The following is a 24,463-nucleotide window of genomic DNA, read 5'->3' as shown; positions in this document are numbered from 1 at the left end:
AGGATTGACGAAACTACACTCGAAATTATCCTTCGCTGACTACTTCGGATCCCCGAGTTGTTCGCCATTATCCTCGTGAGTGCGGCCGTTGCTGTTGCTGCCTTCTTGCACACATACTCAACGTGGTTTTTAAAGCTGAGCCGGTCGTCAATCATCACACCCAAATATTTAAGCTCACGCTTTGATTCGATAGTGCATGATCCAACTGTAATCCTGCCTGTTTGCGGTGAGATCAGGTTTGATATCAGGACCATCTCGGTTTTGTGGTGAGCCAACTGCAAACTTTTGGAGTGCATCCAGCTGTCTACCGCATCTACAGCCTCTGAAGCTCTTAGCTGGACGATTTCTGTAGAGTAACCCGTCGCTAGTAGCACGACGTCGTCCGCGAAACCAACCAACTTTACTCCCTCTGGCAGGCTCAATGTCAGCACCTCATCATACGTAATATTCCACAGAACCGGGCCCAGTATCGACCCTTGCGGCACTCACGCTGTAACATCGATCCTTCGAATCCTTCGCTCGTCATGTATAGAAGCTTGCGGTTCTGGAAATAGCTTTCCACTAATTTGCAGAGATATTTCGGTATCCTCATTTTTATAAGCGAAGAAGCAATCGCTGCCCAGCTGACACTATTGAAAGCGTTACGCACGTCCAATGTTCCTACTGCACAAAAACGGTCCCCTCTTCTTTTCTTGAGTCTGGCTTTATCAGCCGTTTCGATGACAGTTCGAATGGCGTCGCCCTTTTCGAAAGCCGAATTGATTGTTGGACAATCCGCCTTCGCCCTCGGTGTACCGCTGGATACGATTCAAGATCACCTTTTCCAGAATCTTTCCAACCGTATCCAGTATGGCCTGTATGCCGATGGGTTCCCCAATGGCTTTCCTGGTTTGGACAGCAGAACCAGCTTCTGCCGTTTCCAAATATCTGGAAACATTCTTCCCTCTATACAAATTTGCAGTGACGATCGGAACATTTCGGGAAATTCCATAATCGCGGCCTTAACTGCAATGTTCGGGATACCATCTGGACCCGGAGCCTTTTCCAGTTGAAGGGATTTGGCGATGTCGCGCAGTTCTTCCAACGATATTAACTCCTCCTCGCTTGTATCCCAGTCGTACGGGACTTGCGGCCAGCTATTGATATCGTGATGAGGGAACAGCTCTTTCGTTATTTCCCTCAGTTTGTTGGGGCACATTTCAGGTGGTGTGCTACCACTTTTGTTTTTTGCCATAACTATCCTGTAGGCATCGCCCCATGGTCGGTCATTGGCATCTATTTACCGAGTATGTCCACGTTGACATGACTCAAACCCTTACCCCTTCTCCATGAAAAAGCGTGAAAATAAGCAAACCTCTAAACCAATCTAAGCTTTGAACGTGATTTTTCTTATTACAGAACCGGCCATATTGGCTGTGGCCAGGGCCAGATGCCCCCGAACCACTTTTCCTATCAATTCCCATCATGTACAGATCAAGAGCTTTCTATTCATGTGTCGCAAGTTAAAATCTGATCATTTTGATTTCTCGGATTTCGGAACCGGTCAGATTGGCCAGTCCACATGGCAAAGTCAGCAAGGAACCGTTTTGACTGTCGCGATATTCATTTTAATAACATTTCATTGGGATTCCTATGAATGTTACGATTATATTCTGTGACATTCAAAATGTTAAATGTCGCTATAACATTTGCCAATATGAATGTCATCAGCTTATCGTAATATTTTTTCCATGACTATCACAATCTAGATGCAAGTTGTGACATTCATCCCAAATGTTATTTGACATTTTTTCGAGGGAATTTCTTAGCGATGACATTCTCAAAATCCACAAAGGACATGAGTGCGACGGTCGTTTTCGTACTGATAAATGTCGCTCTAGGCTTCATAAAAATGTCGAATGACATTCGAAGAGTTATCATCCCTGACTCAGTCTACTCTAACATGTCCTAAAACAAGAAAACAGAAAAAATCCCCGAAATTCAGATTCAAAGTTCAAAATTCAAGATTCAAGATTCAAGATTCAAGATTCAAGATTCAAGATTCAAGATTCAAGATTCAAGATTCAAGATTCAAGATTCAAGATTCAAGATTCAAGATTCAAGATTCAAGATTCAAGATTCAAGATTCAAGATTCAAGATTCAAGATTCAAGATTCAAGATTCAAGATTCAAGATTCAAGATTCAAGATTCAAGATTCAAGATTCAAGATTCAAGATTCAAGATTCAAGATTCAAGATTCAAGATTCAAGATTCAAGTTTCAAGATTCAAGATTCAAGATTCAAGTTTCAAGATTCAAGATTCAAGATTCAAGATTCAAGATTCAAGATTCAAAATTCAAGATTCAAGATTCAAGATTCAAGATTCTAGATTCAAGATTCCAGATTTAAGATTTAAGATTCAAGATTCAAGATTCAAGATTCAAGATTCAAGATTCAAGATTCAAGATTCAAGATTCAAGATTCAAGATTCAAGATTCAAGATTCAAGATTCAAGATTCAAGATTCAAGATTCAAGATTCAAGATTCAAGATTCAAGATTCAAGATTCAAGATTCAAGATTCAAGATTCGAATTTACAAACAGATCAGACCACCCATAGAAAGCATAAAACTGAAATGCGATTTCTAATCAAACGTGCTCCATTGATTCGTATCGTTACAGCAGATCACAATCAGTTGATCTGCAACTGTCGTGTACTGTGTATGATACATCTGCAATAGCAATTAAAGTCTATTAATTGAAGCTTGGTCCAGCCGAGAAAGATCGCGACAAATTGTATAGCATGATTTTTTGCTGCACACTGCTAACTTGAAATGGAGGCGGCAATGATCACATTTGTTCGCGCCTCGAATGAGGTTCTGAATCTTTGTATGCACATATGCGATAGGAGAAGTTAATAGTTTTTCCATCACGTTCTTCTGATTTGAAAGCAAAACGAACAATACAGTGAAACAGCATCAATAGGTAGGAAAATCTAGATAAATTGTACCATTTGTCTATTTTTCCCTTTTAGTGCAGATATAGGGTAGGACTTATTTTGGACCACCTTGTCTAGCTCTCTTATAAAACAACTAATCTTGAAATTTTTTAAACATATTGTATGTTTTTTTTATATATTGATTGCCCGTGCTTCTACTATATGGTTCAACCTTTTTCATGATTAGTTGCTTTATAAGAGAGCAAGACAATGTGGTCCAAAATACGTCCCCTGGTCCAAAATAAGTCCCTAGATGTTGTGTATTTTTATTGAATTTTGATTTTTGTTTTAAAAATGAAATTAGGAAGATCTTTGATTGCTCTAGAGTAGTTTGAAAATTTTCACTTCTTTATACCATTTAAATAGATCTTATAGGTTTGAACTTACATCAGCTCCTATGGAAGACAGTAATAGTTGTTTTTTTACCAAAATTTCTGTGACATTCAATTTCGGGAGCACCCATGGTCAAGTCATTTATTTGTGACCTAATACTTTCCCAATGTGTTACAGATATGCCATCATAGTCATATGGTTCGAGCTAAGCAGTTGCTCTTAGTTCTTTAGTTACTACTGCCTACGCGCAAATCAAAGAACGTTTATAAAGACTAGAAAACGCATGGCCCTTGCTTAGTGTGAGCCAGTCAGTGATTGGCTTTCCAATAGCTAACAGCATCCCTGCAGATGAATAAAACAGCGTGAAAAGTAAGTGTGATAATTGTTAGAAATTTGAAGATTGAAGTTTTTAAGTGCTGGAGGAATAACTGCTTGCTAAGTCAAAGCCTAAGAAATATGGAAATAGCAGTTACAGTTTGGCTAGAGAAGTGCAGATTCGAAAAATAGGATATTCCTGCTGGAGTGATCAAAATTCTTTACTTTAATAAAATGATAAACGAAAATAGAACTCTGTGCGGTAGATAAGAAAATATGCGCAAGCATTCAAAAATGTGGAAGTCTCTATGTCTAATCATATAGTGGATGCAAGCTGGGGCGCCAAACTTTAGCGCTCTACATTTTGTGACCTAGTGACTCCATAAAGGATAGTGATAAACTTACGCATTTAATTTGAGTGGTCCATTTATTTTTTTTTTTTCTAGTGTTATCATCCGACACGGAAGGAGAGCTCGGATAGTGTGATACAAATTCTATGGCAAAATCTGAATGGTTCGTGAATAAAAATAGCAAAGTGATATCTGAAATAGTATGCAGTTTGAGAAGATGATAGATAAGAGATGGGGCCATCGGAAACGGCTTAAAAGAAAAAGAAGTTGGAGTTGGAAACCGATGCAGGAACATCTAACGGAATGTGTATTATCGCTACTTATAGTACTGGGATTACTGAACGGGTGTATCGCTGAGCCAAATAAAGGTAAGAACTCGCAAATATGATAAACGAAGATCAAATAAGTTAATTTATAGTTTCTAAGAGAATCTAAGTCTTAGTATCAAAACACAGATCCTGATCTGATGGTATTTTTAGTCATAAAATTATGAAATTCTGATTCTAATTTTAAATTATGGAATAAAATGATTCAGTTATTTGATCTCGGAATCAGTATTAAGAGATAGAATTCTGAATAAAATTTCAGAATCAGAATTCAGAACCAGAACTCAGAATTAGAATTCAGAATTAGAATTCAGAATCAGAATTCAGAATCAGAGTTCAGAATCACAATACAGAATCAGAATTCAGAATCAGAATTCAGTATCAGAATTCAGAAACAGAGCTGAATCAGAATTCAGAATAAGAGTTCAGAATCAGAATTCAGAATTCAGAATCAGAATTCAGAATAAGAATTGAATCAGAATTCAGAATCAGAATTCAGAATCAGAATTCAGAATCAGAATTCAGAATCAGAATTCAGGATCAGAATTCAGAATCAGAATTCAGAATCAGAATTCAGAATCAGAATTCAGAATCAGAATTCAGAATCAGAATTCAGAATCCGAATTCAGAATCCGAATTCAGAATCAGAATTCAGAATCAGAATTCAGAATCAGAATTCAGAATCAGAATTCAGAATCAGAATTCAGAATCAGAATTCAGAATCAGAATTCAGAATCAGAATTCAGAATCAGAATTCAGAATCAGAATTCAGAATCAGAATTCAGAATCAGAATTCAGAATCAGAATTCAGAATCAGAATTCAGAATCAGAATTCAGAATCAGAATTCAGAATCAGAATTCAGAATCAGAATTCAGAATCAGAATTCAGAATCAGAATTCAGAATCAGAATTCAGAATCAGAATTCAGAATCAGAATTCAGAATCAGAATTCAGAATCAGAATTCAGAATCAGAATTCAGAATCAGAATTCAGAATCAGAATTCAGAATCAGAATTCAGAATCAGAATTCAGAATCAGAATTCAGAATCAGAATTCAGAATCAGAATTCAGAATCAGAATTCAGAATCAGAATTCAGAATCAGAATTCAGAATCAGAATTCAGAATCAGAATTCAGAATCAGAATTCAGAATCAGAATTCAGAATCAGAATTCAGAATCAGATTCCGAATCAGAATTCAGAATCAGAATTCAGAATCAGAATTCAGAATCAGAATTCAGAATCAGAATTCAGAATCAGAATTCAGAATCAGAATTCAGAATCAGAATTCAGAATCAGAATTCAGAATCAGAATTCAGAATCAGAATTCAGAATCAGAATTCAGAATCAGAATTCAGAATCAGAATTCAGAATCAGAATTCAGAATCAGAATTCAGAATCAGAATTCAGAATCAGAATTCAGAATCAGAATTCAGAATCAGAATTCAGAATCAGAATTCAGAATCAGAATTCAGAATTCAGAATCAGAATTCAGAATCAGAATTCAGAATCAGAATTCAGAATCAGAATTCAGAATCAGAATTCAGAATCAGAATCAGAATTCAGAATCAGAATTCAGAATCAGAATTCAGAATCAGAATTCAGAATCAGAATTCAGAATCAGAATTCAGAATCAGAATTCAGAATCAGAATTCAGAATCAGAATTCAGAATCAGAATTCAGAATCAGAATTCAGAGTCAGAATTCAGAATCAGAATTCAGAATCAGAATTCAGAATCAGAATTCAGAATCAGAATTCAGAATCAGAATTCAGAATCAGAATTCAGAATCAGAATTCAGAATCAGAATTCAGAATCAGAATTCAGAATCAGAATTCAGAATCAGAATTCAGAATCAGAATTCAGAATCAGAATTCAGAATCAGAATTCAGAATTCAGAATCAGAATTCAGAATCAGAATTCAGAATCAGAATTCAGAATCAGAATTCAGAATCAGAATTCAGAATCAGAATTCAGAATCAGAATTCAGAATCAGAATTCAGAATCAGATTCCGAATCAGAATTCAGAATCAGAATTCAGAATCAGAATTCAGAATCAGAATTCAGAATCAGAATTCAGAATCAGAATTCAGAATCAGAATTGAGAATCAGAATTCAGAATCAGAATTCAGAATCAGAATTCAGAATTAGAATTCAGAATCAGAATTCAGGATCAGAATTCAGAATCAGAATTCAGAATCAGAATTCAGAATCAGAATTCAGAATCAGAATTCAGAATCAGAATTCAGAATCAGAATTCAGAATCAGAATTCAGAATCAGAATTCAGAATCAGAATTCAGAATCAGAATTCAGAATCAGAATACAGAATCAGAATTCAGAATCAGAATTCAGAATCAGAATTCAGAATCAGAATTCAGAATCAGATTCCGAATCAGAATTCAGAATCAGAATTCAGAATCAGAATTCAGAATCAGAATTCAGAATCAGAATTCAGAATCAGAATTGAGAATCAGAATTGAGAATCAGAATTCAGAATCAGAATTCAGAATCAGAATTCAGAATCAGAATTCAGAATCAGAATTCAGAATCAGAATTCAGAATCAGAATTCAGAATCAGAATTCAGAATCAGAATTCAGAATCAGAATTCAGAATCAGAATTCAGAATCAGAATTCAGAATCAGAATTCAGAATCAGAATTCAGAATCAGAATTCAGAATCAGAATTCAGAATCAGAATTCAGAATCAGAATTCAGAATCAGAATTCAGAATCAGAATTCAGAATCAGAATTCAGAATCAGAATTCAGAATCAGAATTCAGAATCAGAATTCAGAATCAGAATTCAGAATCAGAATTCAGAATCAGAATTCAGAACCAGAATTCAGAATCAGAATTCAGAATCAGAATTCAGAATCAGAATTAAGAATCAGAATTCAGAATCAGAATTCAGAATCAGAATTCAGAATCAGAATTCAGAATCAGAATTCAGAATCAGAATTCAGAATCAGAATTCAGAATCAGAATTCAGAATCAGAATTCAGAATCAGAATTCAGAATCAGAATTCAGAATCAGAATTCAGAATCAGAATTCAGAATCAGAATTCAGAATCAGAATTCAGAATCAGAATTCAGAATCAGAATTCAGAATCAGAATTCAGAATCAGAATTCAGAATCAGAATTCAGAATCAGAATTCAGAATCAGAATTCAGAATCAGAATTCAGAATCAGAATTCAGAATCAGAATTCAGAATCAGAATTCAGAATCAGAATTCAGAATCAGAATTCAGAATCAGAATTCAGAATCAGAATTCAGAATCAGAATTCAGAATCAGAATTCAGAATCAGAATTCAGAATCAGAATTCAGAATCAGAATTCAGAATCAGAATTCAGAATCAGAATTCAGAATCAGAATTCAGAATCAGAATTCAGAATCAGAATTCAGAATCAGAATTCAGAATCAGAATTCAGAATCAGAATTCAGAATCAGAATTCAGAATCAGAATTCAGAATCAGAATTCAGAATCAGAATTCAGAATCAGAATTCAGAATCAGAATTCAGAATCAGAATTCAGAATCAGAATTCAGAATCAGAATTCAGAATCAGAATTCAGAATCAGAATTCAGAATCAGAATTCAGAATCAGAATTCAGAATCAGAATTCAGAATCAGAATTCAGAATCAGAATTCAGAATCAGAATTCAGAATCAGAATTCAGAATCAGAATTCAGAATCAGAATTCAGAATCAGAATTCAGAATCAGAATTCAGAATCAGAATTCAGAATCAGAATTCAGAATCAGAATTCAGAATCAGAATTCAGAATCAGAATTCAGAATCAGAATTCGGAATCAGAATTCAGAATCAGAATTCGAAATCAGAATTCAGAATCAGAATTCAGAATCAGAATTCAGAATCAGAATTCAGAATCAGAATTCAGAATCAGAATTCAGAATCAGAATTCAGAATCAGAATTCAGAATCAGAATTCAGAATCAGAATTCAGAATCAGAATTCAGAATCAGAATTCAGAATCAGAATTCAGAATCAGAATTCAGAATCAGAATTCAGAATCAGAATTCAGAATCAGAATTCAGAATCAGAATTCAGAATCAGAATTCAGAATTCAGAATCAGAATTCAGAATCAGAATTCAGAATCAGATTCGAAATTTCCAGGTTTTTTTTCCGATAATGGTCGATTGACCATTTTCATGGCATTCGCAACTTTATATCAACTTTGTAATTGACGAAAAGTTACCGTCAGATGGAGCATCATGCAACACTTTTCAACTTCAATGGCTTCTATAAACTTAATGTTCACAGATAATCATTCCGCTTGTGCATCACAAGTTTTAAGGTTGATGGAACATCAAATAGACGTAGTCGGGAAAATTTTTGGGTTTACCGGTTATTTTTAAATTTACAAAAACATGCGATTTTAATGAAAAATGAAATGAAAACGTTTGAAAATTTATAGTTTATGATATATTTGTGTCTTAACGCATAAAGCATCAATTGCAATAATTTTTGGATTTGTTCGAATTAAATTTTACATTTTTTCTATCAAAATTTTTTTCAAAGAAAAAGCATAAGGGTGTTGCATACATTTAGGGGTAAAAAATACTACACACAATTCTACTGGCTTAAATCTTCAAAATTAATGTTTGGATGGATGAAACTTTTAAGTTTACAAACGCGTGATGCAAAACAATCATATTCCATTTGAGCCCAGACTGGTAACTGAATGATTTTATTTTTTAATTTGGTGACTGCCCGAAAAATATTTTTACACAAAAAGTACATCATTAAGCCAATCCGTCAAACTGGGTAAAGTGTTTTACGGCATTAAAAAATGTTAAAATTTGTATCAAAAACTTTGAAAAACTATCTAACGATGTGAGAAACTATCTTATCATCATTTTATTATCATTATATGATAACTTTATTACATTATATTGGAATAAAAATTGAATAAGTGTTATAGTACACAAATGTTGCCCTGCTGTTGCAAGATGCCCCGTTTTGCGGTACCGGGCCAGCTATTGATTTATAATTTTATACGTACTCTTTTAAGAGTACATGTACTCTTTTTCGATCGAGAAACGAGCGTACTCTTCTTTTTGTGAAATTTTACGAAATGCACTCTTTTATTGGTGAAAGGAGTCGAGTTCTTAATTAGCGCCTTTATGTATGCCCTGAAATCCCGGACAGTAGGCAATATGCAAACAACAACTAGCTCAAAAGCATTGTGCACAAATCAAAAAGGTACGAATCAGCAACTTTGTTTTTAAAGAATGGAAAATATACGCCTCTATAAAAAAAATCTTTTAAAAATGCAGTTTTTATCAATTTGGGGTCCTTTCTCAGCATGGATCATCCAAAATCTAGACGCACTGTTTATTATACCATAGCGTTCCTAGTTGTCGGATCTGGAATGTTTTGACAGCACTTTGTTTGGAAATGTTTTCTCTATCAGTGCTTCTAGTTTCCTAACGATTCGTTTTGTTCTAGTAAAGTTACACGTAATGAAAGCTGAGAGGCGAAAATTAATTTTGGACACCCACGTCAAAAACCCGACGGGTCTGGTTCAAAAATCGTGAAATCTGATTTTGGGCGGCTTCCTGGCCAAAAATTTTACAAAGCCACTGGTCGGGGTGATGTCCCCGCCAAGTTCAAATTCGTTTTTGCCGATAAGTTGGCAAGAAAGTGTTTGATCTGGCAAGGTATTTGCAGTTGCGGACGAAAAACCCCGGTTTTGTGAAAAACAAGACCATGGACTCTGAAATGTACAAGGAGGAGTGCCTTAAAAAACGTTTTTTTTCGTACATTTGATCTCACAAAGGACCAGTAAAGTTTTCGCCAGATTTGGCAAGCTGCCACTACTGCCAAGAGGTATGTACAGGCAGTGGTATCAGGCCAACGGGTGGGTTTTGTTGAAAAGGACATCTACCCACCCAACTGCTCTCAATTCCGCCCTATCGAAAAATGTTGGGCAATTGTCTAGCAGAAGATGAAGAAGAATGGTAGGAGAGATGAAGAGATTGTGGAACAAAATGGCCGGTGAGGTCAGTGAATAGGGTGTCCAAACTATGATGAGGGTTCTCGACGAAAAGTTCAAAATTTCATCAAAACAACACCGGAATAATTTTTTTTCTTATTTTTCCTTTGAAGTGCAATAAAAACCCTACATTTTGAGTACAAAACATTTTTATTTCGTATTCATAGTTCCGAGATAGATCCTTTTTAATGCGTACAGATTTTGCGTGATCCATGCTTTATATTGACTTAAAACATCATGGTTTTTTGAATAAATGGCGTTTGTCTTTACAATTTTGAATTTTTTTCTCAATGTACCTACTCTTTTTGGCGTTGCAGGATATGGTAACCCTAGGTAGAAAAAAAAAAGTTTTGTTCCAAGCATAACTGAATTTTGCAAATGATTTAATATGCAAAAAATTCTTCTTACATACCAATTTCCACGCAAAGTAAAATCTCAACAATCAGCTAAATCATCTCATATTTTTCACTCATGCAAAACGTATCGAAAGAACATATGGGATCCAAAAGTTAATTTTTGCAGCGGTTTAAGGTATACGTTTAGACATTTCAGAACTGATGTTCAAATTACCGAAACTTGTTTTGAAATTACAATTTGATTTTCTTCTTCTTCTTCTTCTTCTTCTTCTTCTTCTAACACCAACATGGCCAAAACTTGTATGCATCCTGGAAAATTAAAAGCGTTCCTCATTTTTCTTTTCAACAAAGTATCTGATACATAGAACATGCATTGCAGATACTACTACGGCCAGGCCAACCATGTGATGAAGACGCAAAAGATACAGGAACAAGAGGGAGATGAAGCGGGGAGTTCCCTACCAGGGTTAGTTTATAAAATGATTATGTTTAAAATGTACGGTTTAAATCAGAAATAAAAACCAAAAAATGGATTGATCTCACCAGAAACTTCTTGGGTTGACGCTTTTCCAGACAGGCCTGGGACGATGATCTCTTCCATCAGTTTATTAATTTTGTATTACCATTGCGAAAATGTTTGAACCGGCGATTCCTGGCCTAAATAGTGGCCTTTGTACCTCATGCGAAATTTCTTCCCGAGTACATCACTAAAGTCAACGTTCCCGGAAATGTACTTTTCCTTGATCTTTTTGTACGATTCATCGGTCGTTATGTGTAGACGCTCGATGCTCTAGTTACGAGCTTCTTCGTCATTTCCAATCAGCTCTGGTATCGACTCCAGCTGTCGCAGCGGCCACTAGACATTATCCAGCAATTTTGGCAATAAATTAGGCTTGTACACTAGACTGAGTCGATTTGTGGTCATTTTGAATTTCTCAAACCCTGGGGTCTAAAAAGCTTCGTCTTGGTCCAAAACACAACCATGATTTTTTGTAAAATTTTTTAGTAACGTTTACATGAGTAAATTTGAACTTTTAGGTTTGTATGGGAAAATTGAATATTTTGTACTGAAAAATCAACATCGTTTTTGTTTCTTCGGTAGAACCGATCCAGCTGACTGTTTTTGTGCCAATTTATAAATTTCCTAAGGTAAATTTTCCGCTGAACAACTTTGTCGAAGACCGTAACTTCTTATCTTATTAGGCAAAAAAGTTATTAGCTGTTTAACAGAGGTATGTCTTTTCGCATTGATAAAGGACAAATTCAATTGACATCACTGCTGGAGCCTCGCAAAGTATTGCAAAAAAGTAGTCATGCAATACCTCGTTAGGCGCCCTGCAGTGATGTCAATTCTGTACTAATCAATCTTGATGCCAATTCTAAAAATATATTTTCTTTTATATGTTTTACTGCACTTAATTTAAAACAATTTACCTATCTTACCTGTTTCATTTTCGTCAAATTCAATACAGGGGGGCTCGTCTATATTAGATGTCTTAATTTGACAATCGGATTTCAGTTGACGCCAAAAATAAAAGAGTTGCGGCGCTGACATTTCCTCTCCACGTCAAAGAGCCTTCATTGTTCCGGAAGTTATCCAGTTGGCTAACCGTCAATCGTCCTTCTGGAAATTTTAAAAAGCATCCCTGTGTAGACGACTCCGTTGGTTTCTTGGCGACAGTTGTATTTGTGGGCAATGAGGCGTAATCAACCGCGTTGGGATTCCACGGATAGATCCCACTTCGCCGAAAACCACTTTTGATGACTTCCGATTTGTTACCAAAAGCTTCAAGGGCATCTTTCAGCAAAGGACATATTTTTGCTTCGGCATTAGCTGTGAAGAGACCGGTATAAGACTCTTTTCCTCCATTTGCGAACACTGATGTAGGTGTCGAATGTCTTTAGACGCCAGAAACTTGCCCCTGCGGACAACCAGTTCGAAAGCTGATTCGTCCAAATTGAATACTCTATTTGGACATTGAAGAATATTAAGAAGCTGCTCGTCCTTAAGAAAGTTGGTTATTTCTCTGAACCAATTTCTTATTTGGTTCTCGTTTAGAGAAGCTCTATTTATTGCCAAGAGACTAGGCTTTCGTGCTGTTATTCCGGGAAGCCTTTTCTTGAACGGTATCATCCATTATCTTTCGGGGATATTATTTTTGAACGGTGTCGGGATTTCAGAAAGTTTGATGTATTGGGATACACTGACTCGTAGTTGATTTTCGGTTACCGGAAAACCAGCACGAGCTACAGAGTCCACCCATTTAACGATTTTGTCTTCGTCTTCTGTTGACAACACTGTTGCCCGGCCAGGTTTCACTCCTGGAGGATGTTTTCCATTAAATCTATCCCTCAATGTCTCGTACGGCACTTTAAATTCCAAAGCTGCTTTCCGAAGAGACACTCCGTGTCTGGCTGCATCAATAGCTTGTTCCATATTTTCATAACTATACAATATTTTTTTCTCGGGGGGCATCCTGAAAAACAAGTGCAAACTAAATTTAATGACTGTTTCCGCCCATTAGGGCATTCGGTATTTATTTTCATACCATTTACCGCCCAATACTTAATGGTCAAAAAAATATTCAAACCGCTATTAATTGCATTTTTTTCTTCAACAAATATCATTTACATACCTGATTTTGACCTTTCGAAAAAGAAAATTCGCCGTCAAAAACTAAAAAAACCGTAATGTTGATGGAGCACCGTTTTGCAAAACAAACTAATACTGCGTGAATTTTGACGTGTCGGCCCAAAACAGAAACAAAACAAACAGTTATTTTGAGTGTTTTAGCTCGGTTCTGTGATGTTTTGGAGTGAAATGGTAGATCAGTGATAGGAGAAGAGAATTCGATACGTTTTTTTTTTGTAAAAAAGCATTTTTTTTTTCTAAATTTTACGTTCAAATGTTATCTGGGTGATAAATGGTGCCTGGGCGGTATACGGTGACATGATGGTAGGTAGTTTAAACTGTTTTTTTCCTGTTCGGGAGAGAGTCCAGTGCGACCATTAAGTTGATCTATTGTGGTATTACCCCGCGTTATTATTTTTACTTTGCTATGTTACTTGACACCCCTGCACTGTTGGTTGAAGTTGCAGTTGTTTACCGGTAGCACTACGAGCACACACATAACTAGGTAGGATCTCCAAGTGCAATCTAAGTTCCCTTGAAAAGATCCATCCGCATGCATGTGCGTTGAAACGTACAATTCCAAAGTATACCCGGCTAGCATTTCACGAATGCTAAAACCGCCAACTTTCATCATACTATGTGTGCCAGGTTATGTCACGACCGGGATTCGATCTCATGAACGTTGGCTTAGAAGACAAGGATGCTATCCTCTAGGCCACGATCTGCTGGCTTTAAACTTGTTGGATGCCTTTTCTTTCATTTACTAACGATTTTAATTTGTTTTTTTTTTTTTAACGATACCGCTAATGAAAAATCGAACGGATCTTGTTCAAAGAGTTTAATCAGCTTGCGCTTATTTTTTCCCTTTCAACAGATGGTTTGATCGATTTGATAGAGCAATTTGACATTCCCAAGCTTCCATCTGGGATCAGCCCCGTCTCCGGTATGTGCAATGAATCAAGGAATGAGTACCAAACCTATCCCGCTGTTGCATACCACATGAACCAGGACACGGTACTGAGTATCGGTACGGCTCGAATTTTTCCCAATGGATTTCCCACGGACTTTTCTATACTGGTAGTACTGCGAGCAACGCCGAATCTAGTGCGGGTTCCACTTTTCTCGGTCTATTCATCTGACTCGGAAGAGGTTCTGATGCTGATGGTTGGTATGGAAGTTGCACTGTATTACCAGGATACCGAAGGGAATCCAGAGGAGGAAAGTTTGATCAGTTTCGGTGCCAATATCGATGACAACAAATGGCACAGGATCGGTGTTAGCGTGAAAGGAAACTCTGTTACGTTGATTCTTGACTGCAAAACCCAAATAACGAGGCAGCTAAACAGAGGTCCTCGCTCGACTATTGCCACAGATGGACTCATTCTTACCGGAATGCAGCTTAACGAAGATGATGGTTTCTTTACTGTAAGTTGTAAAATTAGTCATTAGGTTGAACGATATGAAACAACGTTTCGATATTTCAGGGTGATCTTCAACTTTTCATGCTTGCAAATACTCCAGATGAAGCGTACCATATCTGTACAAAGTACGCTCCTAGTTGCTATGGATCCGAAAGCTACGATTCATCGTCACATACGATGACGAGTAGTAGTTCATCAGCCAGAAGAAATACATCTACTTCATCCAACTCATATGGCAGTGGGAGTTCTAGCCTATCACGGGATCAAACGAATAGGCTTGGAGTCGGAGCTGTAAGTTCTTCGTCCGGAAGTGGTCAACAATATGGTGGGCATCGTGAATTCGTTGATTTGACAAGCGATGTCGATGGTTTGGAAATAATCGGCGAAGAAGACGAATATTATAATAACCTTGAACTAGAAGGAGAAGACCGGCGAACTGAGCACCGCCCTGACAGTACAACAAACAGAATCAATGTTAATCGCACAGTTTCTTTTGATGGATATGACCAGTATGGTCGAAGACCTGTCTTGCCACTCCCGGAACCTGAATATGAGCCATCCGCTTCAAGTAACAGACAACCAGAAGGCGAGCAGCCAGTTGACGAATACGATCCTGATCATAGTATCGACGCATCTGAAGTATGTTGTGAATGTTAATATATTCGTATACAAAAATTAATTTTAAATTGTTTTTAAGGACACGTCAGTTTCATTCCCAGCGGTTCCTACTTCAAATTACAGTGTTGGTGGCGTTCGTGTTATTGTTGGACCAAGAGGTCCACCGGGTGATCCCGGTCCAAAAGGTGAGCCAGGACGGGATGGTCTAAACGGTCAAGATGGCCCCCCTGGTCAACCGGGTCATGTGTTCGTTATCCCGTTGACACAAAGTAGCAATGAAAAAGGACCGGATTCTCAAGCAGAAGCTTTTCGTGCCATGCTTTCTCAACACATGATGGCTATGCGAGGTGTCGATGGACCTATGGGCCTTACTGGTGTTCCTGGAGCTGTTGGACCGCCGGGTCCAGAGGGCACCAAAGGAGAGCCAGGTGATCATGGAGAACCTGTAGGTATTTTTAATAGCAAACAATTAAAAGTTACTAATAACGTTTTAATGGGTCAGGGTCCCCGAGGATTACGAGGTCCCTTAGGGCTGCCAGGACGTGAAGGTAGAAGAGGTCGAGCTGGACGTGATGGCGAGAGAGGCCCGGTAGGTTTACAAGGTCTCAAAGGTGAACCCGGAACCATTGGGTTGCCAGGGATGCCCGGTGAAAAGGGTGATCGGGGAAGATTGGGGAATGTAGGAGAAAAAGGAGATCAAGGCCATGAAGGTTTTCAAGGAGAAGATGGACCACCTGGTTTACCGGGTAAATTTTGAAATATATGTTTGTAGCAACGTGCAAAGTTTATACTTGGTGAACAATAATTTTTCAGGTCTTCCTGGAGAGTTGGGACCTAGAGGTTTTGCAGGTCCACGAGGTTTTCCCGGTCCCCCTGGAAACCCAGGTGTACCTGGTACGGAGGGCTTGCCGGGTGTCAAAGGAAATCCAGGTCCACAAGGTCAACCAGGTGCTCCCGGTCAAACAGGACCAACTGGCCCAGTAGGTCCACCAGGGCCACAAGGAAATATGGGTCCCCCAGGAATACCCGGACCTCATGGTAAACCTGGCCTACCCGGGTTGCCTGGAGCTGATGGAGCACCAGGTCGGGAAGGCAATCCTGGTATTGTTGGGCCCAAGGGTGATATCGGTCCCCAGGGTGTACAAGGACCAATCGGGTTCCCGGGAAATCGAGGTCCTAAAGGTGATGATGGAGAACGTGGTTCTGCGGGAGATAAGGGAGACAAAGGAGAACGAGGTCATGATGGAGAAAAAGGTGACATGGGCTCTCCTGGTGAAAGAGGTTCCACAGGCTCTCAAGGAATATCAGGCATCGAAGGTCCTGAAGGTCCTAAAGGTTTTGAAGGGCCCAGAGGTGAGCCAGGACAAATGGGCTTAACTGGAGATAAAGGAAAACAAGGAGTTCAAGGATTTCCGGGATATCCCGGCCCAACTGGTGACAAAGGAGACAAAGGTTCTTCTGGTACTGTGGGATTAACTGGCGACAAGGGAGAAAGAGTAAGTTCCTGAATTTGATTTGGACACAATCTTGAATTTTAAATTTCTAATTTTTAAAATTTCATTCAAAAGCACATTATAGTATCAAAAGCAACTGTTCTAATAATTTGTAATTTCTAAGGGAAATACTGGACTACAAGGAGAGCGCGGCGAAGTTGGTCCTAGAGGTTTTCGGGGTGCCCGTGGTAGGAGAGGAGCAGACGGTACACCAGGACCAAAAGGCGATACCGGTCAACCAGGAGCTCCAGGAGCACAGGGTGAAATGGGATCTCAGGGTCCTGAAGGCCCACGTGGTTTCATAGGACTGCCAGGACCTCAAGGACATAATGGCAAAGATGGACCTCAAGGAACTCCCGGTGAAAGAGGACCTCCGGTAGGTGAAATACATTGAAAATATTATTTACTAAATGAAAAGCAAAAGGTTTAGTTATGCAATGCAAAAGTATCAACTACAGAAAGAATGCACATTATTGAAGATAGAAAACAAATTAAAACCTATTTTTTATAAACTAATTTGTGAAAAAGGGAGAAAATGGAAACCCCGGACCTACGGGAGCTCCAGGTGTGATTGGTCCGCAAGGGCCTACTGGAGAACCGGGACCGGTTGGCGAGCCTGGTATTCCAGGATTACCAGGTATGCCTGGAGAACCTGGCGTGCCAGGAGACAGCGGAAAAGAGGGGCAAGTTGGTCCACCGGGACCACCTGGTAAAAACGGTCCTCCGGGAGGTCAAGGCCTTCCGGGTTTCCCTGGGGAACGTGGTTTACCCGGCATGCCTGTAAGTTGATTTATAACAAAATATAGTACATTTTATTGAAAGTATTTTAATTGACAGGGTCTTCCTGGACTGAAAGGAGAAATAGGAGTCCCCGGACTGCAAGGTCCAGTTGGAGACAAAGGACAACCGGGAGAACCTGGCAAAGAAGGTCCACCAGGACCTGAAGGACGTCACGGTCAACCCGGTCCTCCTGGGCCTGCCGGTTTAAAGGGAGAACGAGGAGAAATGGGCTTAGTTGGACCAGTTGGACGCGATGGTCTGCCGGGTCAACGTGGTTTGACTGGGCCACCAGGACCGCAAGGTCCTCCCGGTGAAGATGGTGATAAAGGAGATATGGGATCTCCTGGAGAAAAGGGTTTCAAAGGGGCACAAGGCGAAGCGGTAAGGAAAACCAAATATTTTTATAAAACGAACACACACATGTAGGAACTCAGTGAAACTTCATGTTTCTTTGAAAAGATCTAAATTCTACTTAAGACTAAGCGTACATCTTTCAAGGATATAATGGCTAGCATTTTACTAATGCTAACACTACCAACCCACAGAAAGAGTACTATGTTTGCCGTGACCAAGACTTGATCTCATGACCTCAGGCTTAGAAGACTTGAACGCTATCCTCTAGGCCACGGTCGGCGGCCATATACAAACATATAATTCATCCTGCTTCCTAGTTTTGGTTTTGAATTCAATTATCAATCCCTTTTTGAATATTTTCAACAATTCCTTACGATAATGCTTGACATTATTATGAACTGATTATTTCAATGCGAAAAAAAATTATAGGGGCCAGTTGGATCTCCAGGATCACAGGGATCCAGGGGAGAGCCAGGAGCTGTGGGTCCACCCGGAGACAAAGGTCCTCCCGGAGAAATGGGACGAACTGGAGCAAAGGGTGAAGATGGTCCAACAGGATTGCCTGGTCCTCCGGGACCTGCGGGTGCTCAAGGTCTACCAGGCCCTCCAGGGATGAAAGGAGGTCGTGGAGATGATGGACCTATTGGAAATGCTGGTCCAATTGGACCTCCAGGAGAACCTGGGCGTCGTGGACCCCGAGGAGCAGAAGGAGCACCTGGAGCTACAGGACCTCCCGGACCACAAGGTTAGCTTTTTGTTGAGTTATTTGAAAAAAAAAAAAATCAGTGGTGAAACCATATTTCCAAACATTCAGGATTTGTTGGTGAACCTGGCGGACAGGGGCTTCCAGGTCCGCCTGGACCTGACGGCAAGGATGGTGAGAAAGGAGCCATTGGACCGAAAGGAGAAGAAGGGAAAAGTGGTCCTCCGGGACCACCTGGTAAACGTGGTCCGGCCGGACCAGAAGGTCCTAAGGGTATAGCTGGTCCTCCTGGTTTTCCTGGAAATCCAGGGGAACCTGGAACAGTTGGGCCAAAAGGAGACATTGGCAAAGATGGAGAAGATGGTAAACAGGGTGAACCAGGATTGCAAGGAGAAGCTGGTCCAGCCGGACTTCCTGGAGAGGCAGGTCCTCCTGGGAAAATGGGTCCTGAAGGACCAGCCGGGCTACAGGGTACACCTGGTTTACCTGGCGAAAAGGGTGACAGAGGACCCACGGGACCTCAAGGAAATATCGGACAAACTGGACCTCAGGGTATGCCAGGTGCTCAGGGCGTTCAAGGAATACGTGGATCGCCGGGAGCATCGGTGAGTTAGCATTGACATTAATAGATACTGTTTTATATAACTAATATTTTTTGCTTTTACAGGGAGAAATTGGTCCAGTTGGAAAACCAGGAGAAGCTGGACAACCCGGTAAGATTGGAGAAACTGGATCGAAAGGTGAAAAAGGCGATCGTGGAAAACGAGGTCCTAAAGGTCATCGTGGAGAATTGGGAATGGTAGGCCTTAAAGGAGATGCTGGAGAAAAAGGTGACAAAGGTGTCCGAGGTAATATGGGTGTCGAAGGACCCAAAGGGCCTCAAGGACCGCAAGGTCCCATTGGTTTGAAGGGAAATGATGGTCCACAAGGTCCACCAGGAACGGAAGGACCGCTTGGTCCTAAAGGTTCGGAAGGAGTTGCCGGTACAAAAGGTGAAGCCGGCCCACCAGGGCCGCCTGGTCCTCCTGGTCCACCTGCAGAAGCGCCATTAATTCCTCCGGAACTATTGTTCCGAATGAGCGAATTTTCGCTTACCAAAGGAGAGGATAGGATGAAACGCGATGCTGGAGAAATGCCAGAGGAAGAAGATGATTTCGATGAGGAGCTTCTGAAAATTGAGCCGAAGAAAAAGAAGAAGAAAAAGAAACAAAAAGACGATTTGGGCCCCAAGTTTTTGGACATGTACAGCTCAATTTACTCTATGAGACAGGAATTGGATCGGATACGGAAACCAGTAGGCACGCGGGAGAACCCAGGAAGAACATGTCGTGATCTGCACTACGGACATCCTCAGTTTAAGGATGGTAAGTAGATAATTCAGATAGGCAGCATAACTTGTCTTCCTGACTTATACACTTACCTTACAGGTTGGTACTGGATAGATCCGAACCTGGGCATGGGCGATGATGCTGTTTATGTGTTTTGCAACATGACGGCAGAGGGAGAAACTTGCGTTTTCCCTGATCTACATAGCTCCCAAATGCCTAACATCCCCTGGAGAAAAGAAAATGATAAAACTGATTGGTATTCGAATCTGAGAGGCGGCTTCAGGGTTGGTCTTATGGTTAAACTTTCTCAAATGTAGTGCCAGAGTGTAATGCGACTATTTTCCTTTCAGATTTCCTACGAAACAGTTGGAGTGGTCCAGATGACATTCTTACGGTTGCTTTCCCAATCAGCTTACCAAAATTTCACTTACACCTGTATGAACAGCATTGCTTGGTTTAGTACCGAGGAAGAGAACTATGACGATGCTATTCGATTTTTGGGAGACAACGAGATCGATATCGGTTACGAAAACACGAAACTACACCCGAATATACTAGTCGATGGTTGTAAAACTGGCAAAAGTAAGAGCGAAACGGTGTTCGAGATTAGGACTAAGAAGCTTCAATACCTACCGATCATCGATTTCTATCCAGTCGATTATGGACAACCGCAGCAAGCATTCGGATTCCAGGTGGGACCTGTTTGTTTCTTATAAAGATAACGCGCAATGAAATACGGACTATGATTACGATTTTTTGAGCTAAACATGGATGCTAGAAACTGATTTCCTAAGTCGAGCAATGAGTATTCCTATAAGTTGTAAATTAATTTATTGTAAAAAGCGTTAATATTAATTATGGATAACAACACACACACACAATTGAATTTAGCTTTAACTACTTTAGTAAAGGGGAACTACGTTATTCTTAGATTAATATGAAACTACAAAAGGACTGAATAAGAGCTTAAGTCAGGAGGGAACCTACGAGTTTAAAAAAAATCTTGTCTTAGCTGTAATTACCAATACTGTACACACACAATTAATAGAACATCAATCGATATCACTGCCGAAGACCTGTATGTATGTATAAATCGAGTATAAAAAATAATAAAAACAATCATGAGCATAATTTGTTTGACATTTGAATACTAGTGAAAGAAAACACTAAGGAAAAACTCTTATACTGAGCGAAAATTTTGAATTATGAATTTCAATTCGGAATAAATATCAATTTTAACATCTTGAATCTCAACCTAGAGATTGATTTGAACCTTAACTCAAAATAAGAACTCATTTTTTCTATTCTTTGTTGCTTTTAAATACAGGCCTTCAACCAATTTAGTTATACGTCGTCTTATCGTCTTATCCTTTTATTTGCATGATGATTCTTAGATCTGAAGCTTAATTGGTTTTATTTTATTATCCTTTCTTTTTTTAATATATAGGGGAGAGTGGGGATACTTGATCCCCTTTTCTTATTTTCACCATATCTTTTTGGAAAAATTTAGCAACTCGCCGTGTTTGACATTTTCTGACAGCTTGTAACTTCAAGTTTCTATGCTCCAAAAATTAGAACGATACTTGAACCCGTTGATGAACAAGAAGCATTTTCGTGGGAGTAAAAAAATTGCGATATTTTTGAAGTTAAGGGAGACTTGATCCTTTATTCAGGAAGCCCCAATCCATGGAAAAAATCAAACAAAACCCCAAGATAGAATATTAATTGACTATTTTAGTCATGTTTGTTCTCATTTCACAATTGATAGCAGACATAAGAAGAAAATTCTATAACTTTGTCTCAACGCTAATAACATTGCATACTTAAAGGCGCTATTTTTTATAATTAAGAGAAAATAAATTATTTTTGCTCTTTTCTTCAGACAATTGTTCGATAAATATTAGTTTTTGGATAAATATTAGTATTTCATAATCAGCAATCATAACGATCAATTCAGAAGAAGAATATGCCGTTTGGAAGGGGGATCAATTGTACCCAACTCTAGGAGATCAGTTGTACCCAAAATCAACATTTTAGAAAACTTTTTCTGAAAAAAGTTGGGAGTTTTCCATTGCTTTAAAAATATGGCATTATGTACCCAACTCTAGGGGATCAGTTGTACCCAAAATCAACATTTTGAAAACTTTTTCTGAAAAAAGTTGGGAGTTTTCCATTGCTTTAAAAATATGGCATTATGAAGTTCATTTTACGCTCGAACGATTGATACGTTAGAACAAATATTTTTTTCATAATTTTCTCATGTAAGAAACATTTTAAAGTGATGAAAAAAGATCTTCAAGTTACATTTTGTGAAATTTTTCAAACAAAGTTCAATTACTCAAACAATTATTTTATTAAAATTTTTTAAACTTCAACCATTGCTGTTTTGTTCCATTTGGCACATTTTTCTAGAACATTTGATCTTTGTACGACATTCCAGTTTTGAGATATAGCTAAGAAATCAAGTATCCACAGGGATCAAGTATCCTCATTCTCCCCTACATATATTAGCGGCTTACCTCGATTTGTTTCCTGGTAATGGGCGCTAACTGTTCTCAGCAAACATTAAAACAACATCCAAAACTAAGACGCAGACAAATTTTAATCATGCCGAGAACTTAAAAAATATTATTTACTACTAGGAAGTATGAGATGAAAAAAATAAATTCTCAATGAATCTCAGTGGAAGAATATTCGTTTAAAGAGATCCATTCTAATTATTTACAATTTAATTATTTATTTATAAAAATTGAGAAAAAACAGAATCTAAATTACTAGGACTAAATTTACTGCTAAGAAATTTTTAAAATGGAAAAGAGGTAACATAAGTGGTTGGTTATTGACTTAGGTTTACTTTGAAGTATTTTATTAGTTTTATCTTGGAAATGTTCCTATTGGAACTGTTTTTAATATTTTCGGGAAGACTGTTGAACTGCGTAGGACCAATGAAGAAAATTTGACGTTGACCAAGACGAGTAGAAGTTGTGTTGCGCATATTTAACATGGTGAGATTGACTGGTATTATTAACTCTCAGACCGGCATTCAATGTCAAGTTTTGGTTATTGTTAGACGAGTGCAAATTGTCGAAAACATGAATTACTGTTTGACGTTTGCAAATTGCACAGTATAGAAAATGGTAGTATGTTATGAGATTTATCGGAATAAAGTTAATGGGTTGGGTAAATACGGAGAAGATTATTGGTTGTTTTAATCTAACGGTTCTGGAGGGTTTGTAAATGGGAAAAAAGAAACAATGACGCTCTAATTGCACTTTAAATGTCGAAATATTTTCCGGACAATCCCCAATTTTTTTTTAAATAAATCTTTTCATGATTGTCTTTGGTCTTCAATTGTCAGTCTTTGGTAAGGTGTAAAAAAATGCCCAGTAGACTGCTGTAAAAAATGACTTTTTGCTCCCATATGTTTTTTCGATGCCTTTTGGGTCACCAAACATCAGTGTAAAATTGAGAGATCAAAGCAGTCTTTTGTTGCGTTGTAACGTGTTTTTTTAAGCTGGTGAAAAAGTTACGAAAAATCAGAAATTCATAAAGGAAATAGTGGACTTTTATTGCAATGTAACCTTTGAAGACTGCAAGCGGAAAATATGCCATTCATGTTACCGATTGCAGTGCGGATTGTTTTGGCGTCACTGAATCTTTCACATGTCGTCAAGCTTCGGTGAACATTTACAATTGTCAGTGTACATTTAAAATTCGCTTTGTTTTTGGATGTCTGCCGGAACATGCTTTATTCTTAACTGATTTCTGAAATTGTGAATTTGCGTTGATGTGTGATTTTCATATTAAACTGGAAAAAGATGTTAGTGAATTGTATTATGCATGCAGAAAAAATCCAAAATATAAGCGCTAATCATCATAGCAGCTTTGCCTACTAGCGACACGTCGCATACGTCGCGACGTTGAAAATAATAGCGACGCACCGCGAGTTTCCAAGGAGACTTGAAGCATGCGATTGATCGCCTAAGGAAAATGTACAGTAAATAACATAAACAATGCTCGAGTACTACATCGAAATCGCCTACTGGACTCAAAAAAAAAACAAACCTGTGAATGACAGGAATCTCGCTAGTAAAAAAGCGTCGCTAGTCCTACTGTCGCTATTCGGTTTGGTGCTATACACATAATATAACATTTTGAAATAGTGCAACGAATTATTCCCCTAGCGTGGTTGAGCAATTGATGTGTACCAATATAGGGCATCCTGGGTAGTGAATTGCTCCCCAGATCTGTCGCTATTAGTTTGAAAAAGTCCGCAAATAGTTGGCCAAAAAGAAAATAAGTTGAAAAAGGTATGGGAAAGTTTCGATGTTCGAATAGGAACCGAAAAACCTTTGGTTGGAAGTTAAAGCGAGGGTCTTCTGGAGGAGGTCTAACTTGATAATGGGGGCTTGTATGTACGAAAATAAAGCTTCAGTGTCTTCCAATGCCCTCAGGGAAAGTCT

The 24,463-nt window shown here is 38.6% G+C and overlaps 1 protein-coding gene across 1 annotated transcript; it reads left to right on the top strand.

The window, feature by feature from the left end:
• Nucleotides 1–3,572: 3,572 nt before the first annotated feature.
• Nucleotides 3,573–21,121, top strand: LOC129747387 (collagen alpha-1(XI) chain-like). Its single transcript, XM_055741578.1, has 15 exons — nt 3,573–3,679; nt 4,072–4,343; nt 14,178–14,728; nt 14,788–15,363; nt 15,422–15,787; nt 15,845–16,088; nt 16,156–16,838; nt 16,960–17,211; nt 17,364–17,615; nt 17,673–17,996; nt 18,399–18,714; nt 18,784–19,277; nt 19,340–20,036; nt 20,100–20,284; nt 20,351–21,121. Exons 2-15 carry the CDS (start codon nt 4,178–4,180, stop codon nt 20,714–20,716), a joined length of 5,472 nt encoding a protein of 1,823 aa, XP_055597553.1. The 5' UTR covers nt 3,573–3,679; nt 4,072–4,177; the 3' UTR covers nt 20,717–21,121.
• The last annotated feature ends 3,342 nt before the right edge of the window (nt 21,122–24,463 follow it).

Source organism: Uranotaenia lowii, chromosome 2 (assembly GCF_029784155.1).
Source record: "Uranotaenia lowii strain MFRU-FL chromosome 2, ASM2978415v1, whole genome shotgun sequence".
Classification (NCBI taxonomy): Eukaryota; Metazoa; Arthropoda; class Insecta; order Diptera; family Culicidae; genus Uranotaenia; species Uranotaenia lowii.
Note: the sequence above shows the minus strand (reverse complement) of the source record. Positions and strands in the feature narration are given on the sequence as shown.